At 58.2% G+C, this 15,139-nt stretch overlaps 6 protein-coding genes across 6 annotated transcripts; 4 read left to right on the top strand and 2 right to left on the bottom strand.

Moving 5' to 3' along the window:
- Positions 1-1,453: 1,453 nt before the first annotated feature.
- On the top strand, positions 1,454-3,321 carry GGTG_08101 (serine/threonine protein kinase). The gene has a single exon (XM_009225938.1). The coding sequence runs from the start codon at positions 1,548-1,550 to the stop codon at positions 3,243-3,245; it is 1,698 nt and encodes a 565-aa protein (XP_009224202.1). The 5' UTR covers positions 1,454-1,547; the 3' UTR covers positions 3,246-3,321.
- Positions 3,322-4,226: 905 nt separating this feature from the next.
- GGTG_08100 (hypothetical protein) lies at positions 4,227-4,925 on the top strand (the record flags this gene model as incomplete). Its single annotated transcript, XM_009225937.1, has 1 exon — positions 4,227-4,925. One exon carries the CDS (start codon positions 4,227-4,229, stop codon positions 4,923-4,925), a length of 699 nt encoding a protein of 232 aa, XP_009224201.1.
- A 778-nt stretch (positions 4,926-5,703) lies between these two features.
- GGTG_08099 (hypothetical protein) lies at positions 5,704-6,477 on the top strand (the record flags this gene model as incomplete). The annotated part of the gene is made up of 4 exons (XM_009225936.1): positions 5,704-5,857; positions 5,925-5,993; positions 6,052-6,061; positions 6,141-6,477. 4 exons carry the CDS (start codon positions 5,704-5,706, stop codon positions 6,475-6,477), a joined length of 570 nt encoding a protein of 189 aa, XP_009224200.1.
- A 206-nt stretch (positions 6,478-6,683) lies between these two features.
- Positions 6,684-7,481, bottom strand: GGTG_08098 (hypothetical protein; the record flags this gene model as incomplete). Its single annotated transcript, XM_009225935.1, has 2 exons — positions 6,684-7,402; positions 7,451-7,481. The coding sequence occupies 2 exons, from the start codon at positions 7,479-7,481 to the stop codon at positions 6,786-6,788; spliced, it is 648 nt and encodes a 215-aa protein (XP_009224199.1). The 3' UTR covers positions 6,684-6,785.
- A 2,057-nt stretch (positions 7,482-9,538) lies between these two features.
- Positions 9,539-10,895, top strand: GGTG_08097 (hypothetical protein). The gene is made up of 2 exons (XM_009225934.1): positions 9,539-10,253; positions 10,358-10,895. Exons 1-2 carry the CDS (start codon positions 10,045-10,047, stop codon positions 10,575-10,577), a joined length of 429 nt encoding a protein of 142 aa, XP_009224198.1. The 5' UTR covers positions 9,539-10,044; the 3' UTR covers positions 10,578-10,895.
- Positions 10,896-11,447: 552 nt separating this feature from the next.
- GGTG_08096 (hypothetical protein) lies at positions 11,448-13,357 on the bottom strand. The gene is made up of 2 exons (XM_009225933.1): positions 13,063-13,357; positions 11,448-12,990 (listed from the first exon to the last, which is right to left on the bottom strand). Exons 1-2 carry the CDS (start codon positions 13,343-13,345, stop codon positions 11,612-11,614), a joined length of 1,662 nt encoding a protein of 553 aa, XP_009224197.1. The 5' UTR covers positions 13,346-13,357; the 3' UTR covers positions 11,448-11,611.
- Positions 13,358-15,139: the final 1,782 nt, after the last annotated feature.

Here is a 15,139-nt window from a genome sequence, read left to right as displayed (position 1 = left end):
AAATAAANAAAAAAAAAAAAAAAAAANAAAAAAAAAAAAAACAGGTTGCTAAGGCGCGAAGCTGGGCAACGGTTATCCAGAGGCAGCATGTATCAGCGGCTGCAGACTTGCATCGACGACACCAGCCCCTCTTGGGGCTCGCTTCCACGAAGGCGGCTTAACTTGCAGCCGCTGAAACGATACCAACGTTGGGCAGCACTGCAACGGTTCGTAGCGGCTTCAAATCGTTCGCCAAAATCTGTCACGAGCGTCCCCATTCTCTTCAATACTGAGAGTGTGGCGTCCAGTAAAACAGTTCCACGCATCTTCCTAACACAACCCTCCGATACTTCATTGTGGTCGGGCTGCGATACACACAAAGTTTACTACGCCCGGCTACCGTGTTGACTGCCGCATCTACATTGCCTGCTCGATTAACAGGCGGCTCAATATTGGGCGGCAAGGTTACCTCGGGCACAATTTTTACAATGTGCCTAGGCTGGGCTCCTTCAACTCCGCAACTCCTTCTCTCCTACTCGTGGCTTTAGCGCGGGGATAGGGCCTGCAAACCGAAAACTTTGTGACTAGATTCGCCAGGCCTCAAACATATCAGCCACATCACAAGCGCTTCCTCAAAAGCAATTTACAATCAAGCTATTACAATAACGACTTTAAGGAAAGCAAACGATAAAAGGCTTGTACAAAGCCATGTTAGGGATCACCGGTATCTGTTACGGAATCTATTGGCAAAAAGGACAAAGCCGCAATAATCCGTAGATTTTTGCTAGAACAACGAAAAGAAAGGATCGGTGTTGCAAGTCAACCGGCGGGGTCAACTTTTGCCCACAAATCTGGATTGAGTGCCAGCCCTGAGCTGCCGCGGATGCAACCTGAGCTGCAGGCAGTGCCACAGGGTGGTCAAGGTAATCAGCTAAGATTGCCACGAGTAAAGCGGCAGTGCCCATACTCTGGTTCCAGAGCACCAATGCATCAAGGTACAAAGAGGGATGTACTTCATTGGACACAAGCCTTCCCGTCTTCTAGCCCAAGTATGTCCCTTTTCCCTCCCAAGTTCGTGCTTTCTCCTGGCGCGGATGGGTACCTCTACCGAGGTAGGTACCTATGCACCTGTGCATCCTCATGCAGGCGGAATACCTTGTGTCGTAGCGGAGGCAGGCTGTGCCCCAGAGGTCAAGGCACCTATCCTCGCCCCAAGCCTTACATTTGGGCCGATCGGGCACCAAAACACGCGGGCGGAAGGAGGTACGCGGGGTGCGCGTAGCCCCGGTGCCAGGGGAAGGGGGGGGTCGGCTGCGGCTGAACTGAGGTGTTATCGGCGACCAGAACGCACTGGAAAAGCAGGTTTGGCGGCTGCAGGCTGGATGTGGTGGTGACTACGCACTCATATATGCGGTGGGATGCTTCCATAGCCGCTGTATTCTGCCGTGCTTTGGGACTATGCTCTGATGGGATACTTTAAAATTCGGCGTCAACAACAGCAATAAAAACCCGACCGCGACGGTGGCACGTTTCTTCCAGTTCGAGAACCAAGTACCCACCTATCCGCCATGTCTGCTGTATTTGGAGCCGTCACCGGGACCTGGGGCCTGGTCAAGGACTTGATAAAGCTCTGGGACGATTTCGAGAAGCAGATCCATCAGGAGCGCCTCACGGAAGACCAAGCCGCACAGCTCAAGGAGTTCGGACTCGACGATCGAGGCGAGGATGTCAAGATGAATTTCAAGCTGTGCCAGAATATCTTTGACGACTACGGAGTGCCTCAGGAGCGCAAGGCCCGGCTGAACCGCGACCTCGAGAAGCTCCGCGTGCTGCTTGAGGAACTCGACAGCGCTGTGAAGGCGGTCCTGCGAGAGGCGCTGCCTGAAGAGAAGAAGAAGATAAAGAGCAGGTTATCAATGTTCCAGCGACGCACAAAGGGCTCCTTCATGCCAGCGAGAAGCGCGGCGAAATCGCCCTCCCCACATCAAGTGCTGGACCAGAAGCTCAAGAGATTTGATGAGGCGTTGAAAGGGCTCAGTGCCCTGGTCATGACGATGCGAGCGGTCTCTGCCGACTACAGTCCTTTGACGGATATCACGCTTGTTGGAGGCGTGCGAGATATCAGTCAGAGTCTAGAATGGGCCAGGGCCAACTACGTACCACCCGGGAAAACGGCGGCAGGGGAGGCTTCAGTGGTACTCGAGCAGTCGCGTTGGTATTTCGAGACGAGAAAGGAAGTGGCCGAGAAGAAGATACAGGACCTGGCATCCAGGCTTCGCTCAGCCCTGCCGGCGAACTCCATCCCCCGGCTGCTGGGATATCTCCCCGACTGCTGGGATGCTTATGTCCGCTTGGTGTTTGAGTGGCCCCTTCCCACGAGCGCGGAGCCAGTAACCCTAACTACGCTCTATGCGGGCAAGGAACAGGAGCCGTCCCTCAACGTCCGCGTCTCGCTCTGTCGGCAGCTAGCCGTCGCCGTTCTGCAGACCCACAAGATCGGCCTCGTGCACAAGAACATCCGGCCGGCGAATCTTTTGGTGGCGGTGGAAAGAGCATCCGACGACCCTGCAAGCACCATCGTGAACGCGACGCTGTTCCTCTGCGGCTGGTCAGAGTCGCGCGACAAATCGCGTGGGGCGAGCGCGCGTAGTGGCGAGTGGGCACCTGGTAAACTCATATACCAGCACCCGGACCGCCATGCCCAAAGCCCCGAGGCGGCTCAGGTGGATGAAATCTACGACGACGACGACCACGACGGTGGCTTCCCACTGGCAAAAACGGGAGTAGAGCCCTCCCAAAGCTCGCAGGGCCTGGCGAAGCAGAACTACAACATCTACCACGACATATACAGCATGGGTGTATGCGCCCTGGAGCTGCTGATGTGGGATAGCCTGGTCCCTCTAGCCCAGGCACCGCCTTTCTCGCTGGTGCTTTCCGACGCGTACAGAGAGACGTACAAGAAACGCTGGCCGGCCGACCTGGCCAATGCCGAGGCCGCGTCGCGCAGTGGCGGCCGCACTGCGACGCCTGTTGCGAACCTGCTCACAAAAGACGCGGAGCGTGTCAAGACCACGCTCGAGGACATGACAAAGCATTACGTCCCGCAAAAGGGCGGCAAGAAAATGGCGGAGCTCGTGTACCGGTGCCTGAACTCGAAGCCGATGGTGCAGCCCGTGGAAAACGTGCCGGCGTCGGACGAGGTGATATCCGAGAGCATCTACCAGGAGATTGTGGAGGATCTGGACAAGCTGCTGTCGGTCCTGTAGAGGCGAGGGCCTTGTAAAGATGAGACGGCACCTCGAAGGTTTTTGGTTAGGGAGCCCTTGGCGGGCCGTCTGCCCGATGGATTTTCGCGGCTTCGTCCCTTCTCGCTTGATGACTCCGAAATCCGGGGTGCGGGGAACGATGAATGGTGATTGAGCCACCGCTAGGATACCTACTAGGATACCTACTAGGATACCTATAATAAGGCCGTTGCTGTTTTTGGCTTTGGCTTTTGTCCCCTCGTCTCCCGTTCCTTCTCTGCGCCATTCTCGAAGCCATTCTCGTTCGCAACCTGCCGCCTAAAAAAAGCGATGGGGTAGGATTCCGCTATGGCGCGTTTGTGGCACATCCGAGGCACATGGGTTCCTCCCTGTGGATCCCCTGAGCGTTGGCGTAGCGTTTGCAGTTAATTAGCGTAGGCTGCTGACGCCATAATGCATCAGACGGGTTGGCGTTCCAAGCAGCCGCAGACAAAGTGCCAAAAACCCACCCGTCACGCCAAAAAAGCACCTGTGCTCAGGGCTCTGGGTGTCAATCTTGGTTTGCATGCCAATGTTTCAGGCATCTCCACCGGAGGCAGTGCGACGATCCCCTGACTGTTCAGCCCGAAATAAGTAGCAACCGCTCATTGGTGGCAGCGTCCCCTGCGCCTCGCCTGGGCGGGGCCAGCTTACTGCGACAGCACCACGCGAAGCCTCGATGCGCCGCCCACCCGAAAGGCTGCTGCCGCAAAAAGATTAATCGGGGGCCCGTCTTGACAATGCGAGCTGCGTGTTCGGGTTTTCAGGGGACACGCTCGAGATGTAAAAGGGGGCCATGGCCCCGCAGCAAGGACTCGGTTCCATTTCCAACCACGAGAACCACGAGAATCTTGACCAGACATTTCCTGGACCACTGTCGATACAGCCTGTAAGGGGCCCTATACACAAACAAGGACCACACCAACCACATACATCAACAACATTACACATACATCCGTCAACATGCGCTACCCCACCATCTCCGCCTTCCTCCTCGCCACCACCCTCCCCACCGCCATGTCGGCGTCCGTCCGGCTGGACTCCCCGTCCGAGACGGGCGAGCACATGCCGTGGCGCCGCCTGGCCGACGAGCTCGACACCCCGACCCGGGAGGAGCTCTCGGCCCTTGACGCCGACGAGGCTGGGGGTGTGGGCAGCAGCAGCCCCATCGCCCAGAACCCGCCCACCTTCGTGCTGCGGCGCACCAACTCGGACGGCCAGTCCGTGTCGTCCGACTCGGCCGGCTCGGCCCTGTCGGACGCGGACCTGGCCTCCATCCTGGCCGTCAGCGGCGGCAGCAGCGTCTACGAGCGGTCCATCGACGAGCGCGACGACGGCGGCGACGGGTCGGCCCAGTCGTGGGCCAGCCGCCGCCGCCGCTCGCTCAGCGCCCTCGTCAGGCGCGCCTGCCGGCCCTCCCACCACGGCCAGGACCCAAAATACCGCCACTCCAGCAACTGCGAGCGCTCCGCGCCCCCCGCCGAGGGGGAGGCCGAGGGGGAGGCCGAGGCCGAGGCGCCCGACCAGCAGATCCGCTCGCTGGTGTCGGACAAGCCGACGTTCGAGGGCGCCGTCAAGGAGGTGTTTTACTCGCACGAGGCCAAGCGCGGTGTCGCCGGCTGGGTCTCGCGGAGGCGAGCGCGGAGCAACGCCAGCGCTTGAAGCTACCTTTTCCTCCCCCGAATTTGATGGTCTGCGTTTACCGTCTCTGCATTGACTGGTTTGACAGGATATGGAAGGCGTTCAGTGGGGTGTACCAATAAAAGGAGGTCGCGGATAGGCGTTTTGTTTTTGCATACCACCGGCTACGGCTACGGCTTGGGGTTTTAGGTCTGGGTTTGCGTCTTCTTTTCTCTCTGTCTATTTTTGCCCAGCATTATGGAGATGCATTTTATACCCAATTCCAAAATTTCATTGCTTATAATCTTGGCCAGTACCAGTCGTGCATCAGATTGAACGCACATACCTGGAGAACACATCATGATTGTGATTGTGGCTTCCACGCTGGCCGTCGCTCGGCCCCTCCAACCAGCAACTGTCCAACTGCCGAGTGAACGCCATCCCGATCGTCTAGCCTGCGGGGGCTGCCGGACCCAAGCTTTTCCCGGATGGCCGAAAGCATTGCCAAGCCGGCTGATAGCCCCGACAGTTGGTAAGGAAGACTTCAATCGACCGGATTCGGTAAATCTACCAGATTGGAAAGGTACCTCGAATAAAATTGCACAGTGATCCAATTCCGGCAAAGGACGCCATGCTACTCTAGGGCTCTAATCTATCTAATATCTCGGAGGCGAATGTAGCGCATGGAATGGCAGACGGACTCCTTCAAATACTCGACACCATCCGGTTCTCCTGGGGGCTGTGAGAAGTGCCTCTAGCTCCATCTAGTCCTTTCAATCCTGTTTACAAGCAACCACCAAGGACATATTCCCTATACACGATGTGGCCCTCCTCACTGCTGTCCTGGGCCCTTTTGGGCGGACTCGTGGCCGGTCAAGCACCTGCCAGGTTCACACCTTCGGTCTCCAAGCACCTCAATGTTGTGTATGGGAGCAAAGCCGTGAAGCCACCTGGAACAAGCTTCACCAAAGCCGGTAAGGGCACATTGGCTACTAAAGGCAGTGCGACGTCTGGGCAGGCCTAAGTTCTTGGGTACAACAGAGACGGCCCGGATCCCCACCTTTGGGCTAAACGAGACACTGACGGGCACATATCTCTTCATCATGATCGGTAAGCCGGCCCCATCACTCCCAACGCCACGCTATACCTGGCTAACGCTCCGTGGCAGATCTCGACGTGTACGTGGACTATCCGCTGCAACTATCATTGGAAGACACACATCTCTCCGTACTAATGCCAACACCCTTCCCAAAACAGTCAGCTCGGGACCGGCGGCGCCAGGCAGCCCCTCCTCCACGCCATGATCCGGGACGTCAAGGCCACGGGGCAGACCCACGCCGGTGGCTTCGCCATCCTCGGCTCCACCCAGAACGGCCCGTCGAGCTACTTTGGGCCCTCGCCGCCGGCCGAGCGGCCCCCCTACCCGCACTCGTACGTGTTCCTGCTGTACGAGCAGCCGGCCGGCTTTGCCGTGCCCGCGAGCCAGCGCCAGACGGTGTCGTCGCGCTTCAACTTCAACATGGCGGCCTTTGCGCAGGCCGCCAACCTCACCGTCCCCCTGGCGGGCAACTACCTCAACGTCACGGGTGTCTAGCCGGCAGGTGGGGGTGGTTGGGTGTGCAACACAGATGACGCTTCGTATAGAGCGATGTGGGATATGTATTTTCACCATTTTTGGCTTCACAAACACTTGCCTCTACTCTGGAATCCTGTAGTTGGCGATGGCAAATTAAGTGCGTGTTGCCGCTGGTTGGAAGGAGCTTTTAGGAGGGTCCAGAGGCCAACTTATATATCTATCCTCTGCTTGATCATTGGTCCAGACCTATCCAGCCACATTTCCCATCCATCATGCCATATTTCCTCTCATCCAACCCATAACAAGGTACTTGTTCGGACAAGACATTAAATGAAGGACCCAGCATCCTCCTCCTTTTGGGCCACCCGGACCGGGTCAGCTCCGACGGCAGAGGCGTCTTCAACGCTGGAGGATGCTTCCATGGGGGAGGCTTCGTCGGCGGAGGCTTCGTCGGTGGAGGCGTCCTTGGCGGCAGCGACCTCTTGGTCGGCAGAGGCTGCTTTGACAGCAGCGGCCGCCCCGGCCGGCGAGCCAGCTTTGGCCGAGGGGGCCACCCCAACAAAAGCAATCTCGACGACGGTACCCGTGGGCTGCGGAGACGGCGCGGCCGGGCTCTTGACCATCTTGGTGACGAGGGTCGAGGGCAGGTCGAAGATGCCGACCCTGGCGCCGAGGAAGGCGGACGGGTTGGCGCTCGATGGCGACGACGACGACGACGGGACCCAGACCGTGCTCGTCAGGGTGCCCGAGCTGGTGCTGGAGGACTCGCCGGGGGCGATGGTCACGATGGTGACCCGGGTGGTGGTCGGGTAGAGGGTGATGAGGTCCAGGGACGTGACAGTGGTGCTCGTCGTCTCGGCCATCGCCAGCGAATGGAGGCAGGCGGCGGCGAGGGCCAGGGCGGGGCCGGAGAGGCCGGTCATGCTCCCGAGTTGGACCATTGCTGCTCGATCGGTCGTGGATTGGTTACAAAAAAAGGGTGGGTTTGCACGAGAGGTCCTGCCTGTGGACTCTGGGGGCATGGCTTGGCTTATAGGCTGGATTTTATTCGCCATCACTACCCAGCTCAAGTTAACAAAAACTTTCGTAATTCGAACCATCTTGGTGAAATGCCATCACAAGGTGTAAGCGATTATTGTGTAATTAAGTGAACACGCGACATCCATGACGTTTCGTGATCCGTGTACCTCGCCTTGACTGCTCGCTTCCACCATACGCGCATGTAGGACTGCAGGGTGAGGCAACATGAGAACCTAGAGGAATCGTCTAAGGACACCATGATGCGCAGAATGAGCATGTCACCAGCGGCGAGGGGCTTCCGGCGCTATGCAAACTGTCGGCATCTCAATTATCATGACGGCGTCTCAGCACACGGGGCAAAAGAGTCTACCCTCGCCGGCAGAACGAAGCATCAACAAACGCGATGGAGTCGATGACACATCCGCTGGAGCATTTTCTCCCATTGCCACGAGGTCCGGTCGTGGCGCTCATCAATGAACTTGCGTCACTTTTGCGCTTCCTTTTGGGCCATCCCTTGCTCGCGTGGTGGACTTGCGAGTGCGATGCCACGCAAGACACCTCTGGGGTTCCAAGTGGTTGAGACAATGTTCCCTGATTCCAATACTAATATCGGCAGCACGAAGCTGCGGAAACGGTTGGGACGTCGACGTTGAGATTCATCCTTTTACTTCCGGGACGGATTCGCCGTTGCGCCAGCTCTCATCATCACCGTAGCATCATTCAAATTTCAGATACACTGTGAGTTTAGGGAACCAACGCGCAAGCCGCACAGCAAGCTATCAAATGTCCAGAGGTCTTGACCAGCCAGCGCGGGGCATTGGTGAACACGAGCGACAGCATTGAGCAACGAGCCTACGAGGTTGCGGGTGCTTCTCAGACCCCGTCGACCCGAGCTGCGAGGAAGAGGGCCGACCTTCATGCCCAACCTCCTAGGGTGCCTCACCAAGCTGCCCGTTCTAGGAATAGCCCGAGGGTGGGCACAGCTGAGTCCGGAACGGTTCAAGCCGGCCTGTTGGATGATCGGACAGCTGGCGAGGCAGCAGGGCATGTAGCAGACATGTCAGTTGTGATGGGGACGTTGTCGCGGCCAGACTCTGCTGTAAAATTACGCAGGAATAACAGCAATGGCCTTAGTAGATATGCCAAGGCTGTTGGTGTTGACCCCTGTGTCGGGCGCCCGAGAGGCCACGACCAGCTAGCTCGGAGTTGAACTTCCAGGAGCAGACCAGCGCCTGGGCATTTCCTGCCGCCCCTCGACAGTGTATTTTGTAATCCTTTCAGCTTCGTGCGAAAATCGGTGCTTGAGTCTCGAGCTTTCGCCCTCGGTGGTCGGTTTCGCGGGCCGACCATCGGGGGAGCAAGACCTAGGTACTTGGAGCGCAGGCCGGGGGTTGGGGGCGGTTAACACACACAAGTTGGTATCAAATACGATGACTCAGTGGATTGAAATGCTTGGCCAAACAAAGGCGGGGCAGACACATCAGTTTGTCAACATAGGTGAGGAACTCCAACAAAAGGCGCCACCATACGCCTTTTAATCCGCTCTCCTCACTCGTTCCTGTCCTTCTCCATTAATCCTTCAATAAAAACAAGACCGACTCCAGCCAGCCCAAAGAAAAAAAAGGAGAGAAAAGAAAAATAGCCACCAAGCACCAAGCACCAAGCACAAAATCCGAATGTCGGAATCGGAAACGTCGGGATTCGACGACCCTATGTCCGCCACGCCTACGGCTTGGACATCCCAGTCCCCTGTAACAGCATCTCCCCTCTGCCAGCTAATCCAGGCATATCGCGTAGGCCTCCAATAAGACACGCTGCCAAGATCGTCCAGCATCGGCAGTCTTCCTGCAAACGGCGGGGGCGGTCTGGACGCCAAAACGCACTGATAGCGCAGGTCCAGAGCTGGGTTGGAAAAAGGAAGGAAAGAAAAAGGAAGGGCAAATCAGGAAAAACAAACATGCAGCCAAGCCACCGCTACGAGCTTAGCGCCCCATGTTATTGGGCCACCCCTGATATCCCTACGCAATATTTCCCAACAAGCAAAAGCTGTCCCTGAGAGCTGAACTGGGTGACCAGCTGGGGCTTTGGCTTGCCTGGAGTTCTACGCAACTCCCAAAAAATAAATTGAATAAAAAATTAAAAATAAAAAGAAAGCGAGAGAAGGCCGTCTAGGCCGTCGTGATGCTGCGCTAGTGAGAACTAACCGGTCGGATATTGGAATGATTATCCTGGGCACTCGACCGCCCTCTTCCCACGGCCAGACGTGGGCTGGTAGGGAGGGAGATACGAGCGGGCGTCCCAAGACAAACACCCAATATCGTGGAGGGCTGAAAGACAGCCAAGGTGGGAAGCTGGGAGATGTTGGCTGGCTGCTGCTCCTTCACGATGCCGGCTGGAAAAGGACAAAAGGGTGACACATCGCTCGCCATCGCCAAGGTAGAGGCCTGCTCCTCACCTACCAAGTAGCCTCCTCATCCTCCTCCACGCTCACTACCTGTCCAACCCAACAGCCTCCTCCGGAACCATCCCAGCTACCTAATTCCCAACCAGCCCAAACCGCCCAACATGCAGTTCTCCGCCTCGGCTCTCCTCGTCCTGGCCTCGGCCGCGTCAACCCTCGCCACCGACGCCTGCCTCGCCTGCAGAACGAGCAACAACCAGGACGGCTGCCAGCGCGGCGTCATGGGCACGGGCGCCCACATCAGCGTGTCCATGCCCGCGCGCTCGGCCGACTGCTCGGCCGCCATCGCCGTGACCGTGACCCCGCAGCCGGTGTAAGGCAGCACTCATTCCTTTTTTCCTCTTTGCAAAACCACTACCGAGAACACTGTACTGACTGACACACACACACACAAACACACACACATCCCCACACCAGCATCGTCACCGTGACCAAGACCAACACCGAGCCCGCCGCGGTGCCGACCTACGTGGGCGACAAGTGCGGCGGCAGCGGCGAGCGCTACGTGAGCGCCTGCAAGTGCGCCGGCGTCGTGGCCCCGACCATCACGGCGGCGGCGCAGACCGTCACCGTCACCACCACGGTGGCCCAGTCCGTCCGCACGGTCCCGAACCCGGTCCGATTCCTGCGCAAGTGAGCAGCTCTGCTCTTTTTCGTTGTCTTGCCGCCGTGGAAAGAGAGGGGAGGTGAAAAGAGCAGGAGGATTCAAATCACCCCGCTGTTTGGTGGCAACGCCTCGCTCCCCTTGGGAAAAATTAATAAAAAGGGCCCCTAAAAAGCTACAGTGTAAAACGGGCGAGGCGGCAAGCGAGTGGAGGGCTGAAGCGAGAGAGACGGTATAATGAAAGCACGAGCCGAGATAATGTCATGTGCTAGGGATTTGTTTACTTGTTTTTGGTTTACAACATCATGTTCCCCAGAGACGTCAAGAATACGATTTCTTTTTTTCGCCACACCATTGAACCCCCAGTGGCCCAAGTTTTGAAATTGAAAGTCGGTGGGTCTGGTCAATCCCTCGGCGAGGTTGCGATAGGTGCCCTCCGGGCCCGAGGGCGCCCAGAGCGAGTCAGCCAGGACAGGTACCTACGGGGCGCCCCCGCTGGAGGGGTTTCACCCAGACGAGACAGCGTGGCTCAGTCGTGAGGATCGGTACACGGATTTAGAAAAGCTCGATACACGAACCTTGAGGGCTCTCCCGGCCGCGGGCCCAAGTCCGGAGTGACCGGGGGGCTAAGTCGACGAGGGGCAGAAACACCGCCTTTGCCAAGAGGTCGAAAACCTTGGATAACCAAGCAGAGGAAAGCATCATCACCGTCCAAGAAGAAGAATGTCTGGAATAGAGTGGTCAATGGACATATGAAAAGTCATATTGTTGTATGGCTTTGCAACTACATTTCGAAATAAGTATCTATAAAAGAATTGAAGAGATAAAAAGGAAAAGGGTATGTGAAAAGGCATGGCAAAAATATATGCCAGGTATCTCAATGGAAGCAATTCCAGGATGCTATGCGTGTGCGCCTGGCAGAAGAAGAGAATCGTGATAGTGAAAATGCATCCATATGGCTTCGGATAAGCTGATGACAAAGGGGGGGAAAAAGTAAAAGAATCACAAAAAAAATGAACTCTAAGTAATGCCGGCATTCGTCAAACCCACTCCTTTCGTCATCCCTACTAGTTCCGCCGCGTCTGCATGTCCGGCAGCTCCGCCAGCGGCGTCTTCCGCTTCATGGCGATGGGCAGCGGCGGCAGCGGCCTCCGCGGCGGCAGCTCGCCGACCAGCATCTGGCCGACGTCAATGGGCGAGTCGGCGAGCGAGCCCGAGACGCCCGAGATCTCGCTCAGGTTGGGGCTACCGTCGGTGGCCGCGCCGGCCGCGATCATGGTGTCGATGACCGCGATGGTGCGCTCGTCCATGGTTTGCATCTCGTTGAAGCGCCCGCCGTAGTTGATGCCGTTCCATACCAACGGGTGGCCCGAGACGGCAAAGCTCGGCCGCGGCTGTTGCTGCTGCTGCTGCTGCTGCTGCTGCTGCTGCTGTTGCACGCCGCGCTCGAAGATGGCCTGCTGCGGGTTGACGGGCAACGCGGCGCCGGGCACTACCGTGCTGTAGGCGGCGACGCTGCCGTAGCCGCCGCCGGCGACGCTGACGCTGCCGTAGGTGGGGCCGGGGCCGGGGCCGTGGCCGCAGCCGCGGTCGACGGCCTCATGGCAGTGGTTGCCGTTGTTCTGGGAGCTATAGCTGTTGTTTCGTAATATGCTCGAATGGGAGCTGCAGCTGTTGTGGCGGCTGTGGCCGTTGCCCAGCTCCGACATGTTGGGACGCACCAGCCACTGCTGGCTAGGGCTGCGGCCGTGCGACAGGACGCGGAAGCCCGAGCCTCCCCTATCGCTGGGCCTCCTTCCCCCCGAGAGGACGCGGAAGCTGCTGCCGCCCTGGCCCGCCTCGATCATGGCGGTCTCGCGGCGCCGGCGGAGGCAGTGGATCACGAGCATGACGAGCATGGCCGACAGGGCGCCGCCGCCGATGGCAGCGCCCACCCCCATGGCCGTCATGCTGCTCCTGTGCATCGACATGTCCATCATCTGCTCGCCGCCGGGCCCCGTGATCACGCCGTTGGTGCCGATAGCGGGCGAGGCCGGGACCTTGACGTTGGTCGGCATCGCGCCCGAGGCGTCCGTCGACGACGATGACGGCAGCGGTGCCGCCTCTGGTGCCGGCGTCAGTGCTGGTGCCGCCATGCTGCTGCAGCTGCGGCTCGCGTCCGCGGTTGCCATCGGTTTGGGCGTGCCGGCCGTGCCGGGGTTCGCGCTCATCGTCGTTGCGAAGCTCGATACGGGTGGTGGGTAGGTCTGGATGGGCAGCGCGTTGCCGGGCGAGGCCGAGGCCAGCCTGAAGAGGGCCGACGAGGTAGCGCAGCATCGTGTCTTCTCAGCCGCCGATTCGCAGCAGTACCGCGCGGGCTGGCCGAAGCCCTGGGCGTCGCACTCCCAGACCTGGACGCCGTTGGCGCGGAAGTCGTAGGCCGATCGGGTGCGCATGCTGTCTTGGTCTAAAAGGTCTGTCAGCCCGGCGTGACCTCCCAAGACCTGGGCGACACTCGAGTGTCTCTACTGAAACTTACTCAGCTGGCAGTTTTGGGGGCAAAATGGGGACTGCCATGTCGGGTCGGAGCAGGTCCCCCTGGCGTATGACACGCCAGTGCTGTTTGTTGTGCTCTCGTCCTTGCAAAGGCCGTTGGATAAGCAGGCGGCCACGGAGCCGCAGCACATGCTAACCTCTGCTGTCGGGTCGCATGGTACATCTTTTGATTGCCTGCCGTTGGGGAAGAAGCAGAGGCTGGCGGCTTGAACGTAAGAAACAACTCCCAGGAGCACGAGAAGTTGTAATAGCCGAAGGGAAGTCATTGTGAAGGATGAATAAAAAGGAAAGGCCCGCCTGAGAGAGAAAGAAAGAACAATATGAAAAAAAAAATGAAAGAAAAAAAAAGATATGCTAGCCGAACGTGACAAAAGAAAACACGAAGGAAAAAAAGCGTAGTCACAAAGCTTGGGATCGAGTCCTGCACGAGACGAACATCGTAGAATAAGGCTAAAGGGCGAGAACCCAAGGGCTTGGGACCACGAAAGCATGTATAGATATCCGGCGAGCAAACAGCAACGCTGACAGGCATGGATCCCCGACAGGGGAGCAGGCGAAGCGGGGAAGGGGAGGACGCAAGGCATGCTCCAGAAGTGCGTCGAGGTAAATCGAGCGCCAAGCTCACGATGAACGGTAGGGATCGGTGCCGACCCCCCTGGCATGACAGAAATGGGTGGTGGTGACAGGGGAGGCTGAGTGCCCCACGTAGCTTAAAAAGCCCTCCCCAGCTCCCGGAGGGCACAGCTGAGAGGGAGGTGTGGGCTGGGAGGTCCCTGGCGCGTGGGACAGCCCGCCGCGCCTCAAAAAAAGAGCAGCAGCTCGCCGAGGCTGCCACCTCTGTTTCGCCGGGGCCGCATGAAGGCTGCGGCTGACTCGCGACTGGTCGGTTGTCAAACCCGTTTCACCCCACGCCCATGGAGATCTCCAAAAAGAAGGTAGTGAGCAAACTGCCAGACAAGGAGACCCGCACCACCCACCACCCACCACCCAGGCGAGATAAAAACGATGGAGGATATACTTAGATCGACGTGAGCCAAGTCCGAAAGGGGAAATTAGCAGATGTGTCTCCCATACCCGCCGCGTGGTGTGGTGCGCGCGGGCAGCACAAACGCACCCCGCCATCCCAGTGACAGCCGTCTGCGTTAGGGGCCGGGGCAGCTCGCAAGCAACGCAAGAGCACGCATGATGCGTCGAGGGCGCTCCATGGCCGCGGTCAATCATGGACTATGGGATGAATGCCCCGCGGGCGTGCGCGACGCCGACGGCATGCGGACGTGGATTATGATGATGCATCTGGAGAGCGGACCTTGGATCGGGTTGCTTGGTATTTGGGCCGATTCACCAAAAGTTGTGCATGCACAGCGCGCGGGTTCGCCTTCTGCAATAAAGTTTGATGGCAGGAGGTCGTGGCTGCGCAAGGTTTCTCATCATGTAGGATCTGCTCGTGCGACTGGCAGCCGCTCGGTCGTTGAGGGGTTGCGTCGGGCTCCATTCGAATCCCACGACGCTCCGTTATCACGAGTATTTCTAGTGTTTCTGCAAGCACACGCCAGCGCTCAGGCGCTGACGGGGCTGTCAAAGATGGAGGCGGCCCCCTGTCTCCGAGTCGCTTGGTAGCAAGGACGAGAATCCGGGCACGTGAGACTTTCCAAGCTGCCCATCCAAAGAAGAAAGACGTCGGGGAATTTACAAGACTGTGCTCCAGTGTTTGTGTCTATACCAAGCGGCAGCTATCTCTGGAGGCAGAGACAACCAAATCTTGTGTTTCTTTGGCGCGGTTTTTGCTACCACCCCCGATGATCAATTCGCCTACGCGGGCCGGAAGCCAGCCGAGCTGCAGGAACGCGCAACAAGACAGTCGTGACAGCCCCGCAACCTCAGTCATGCGGTCAGGGCAGACCCAAAAGGGAAACCCAAGAGCAATTGTCCCCACCACGTCCAAGGCTGGCTTGAGTGGTCACCCTCCCCCATCGACTTTCTCTCCACATTTCGCCCCGTCTAGCTGGCACTTTTTCTCCTGCTTGATCGCCAGAATATCCTCATCCCAAGCCTTTCTTTTT

This window comes from Gaeumannomyces tritici (assembly GCF_000145635.1).
Source record: "Gaeumannomyces tritici R3-111a-1 unplaced genomic scaffold supercont2.4, whole genome shotgun sequence".
NCBI classification, from domain to species: Eukaryota; Fungi; Ascomycota; class Sordariomycetes; order Magnaporthales; family Magnaporthaceae; genus Gaeumannomyces; species Gaeumannomyces tritici.
Note: the sequence above shows the minus strand (reverse complement) of the source record. Positions and strands in the feature narration are given on the sequence as shown.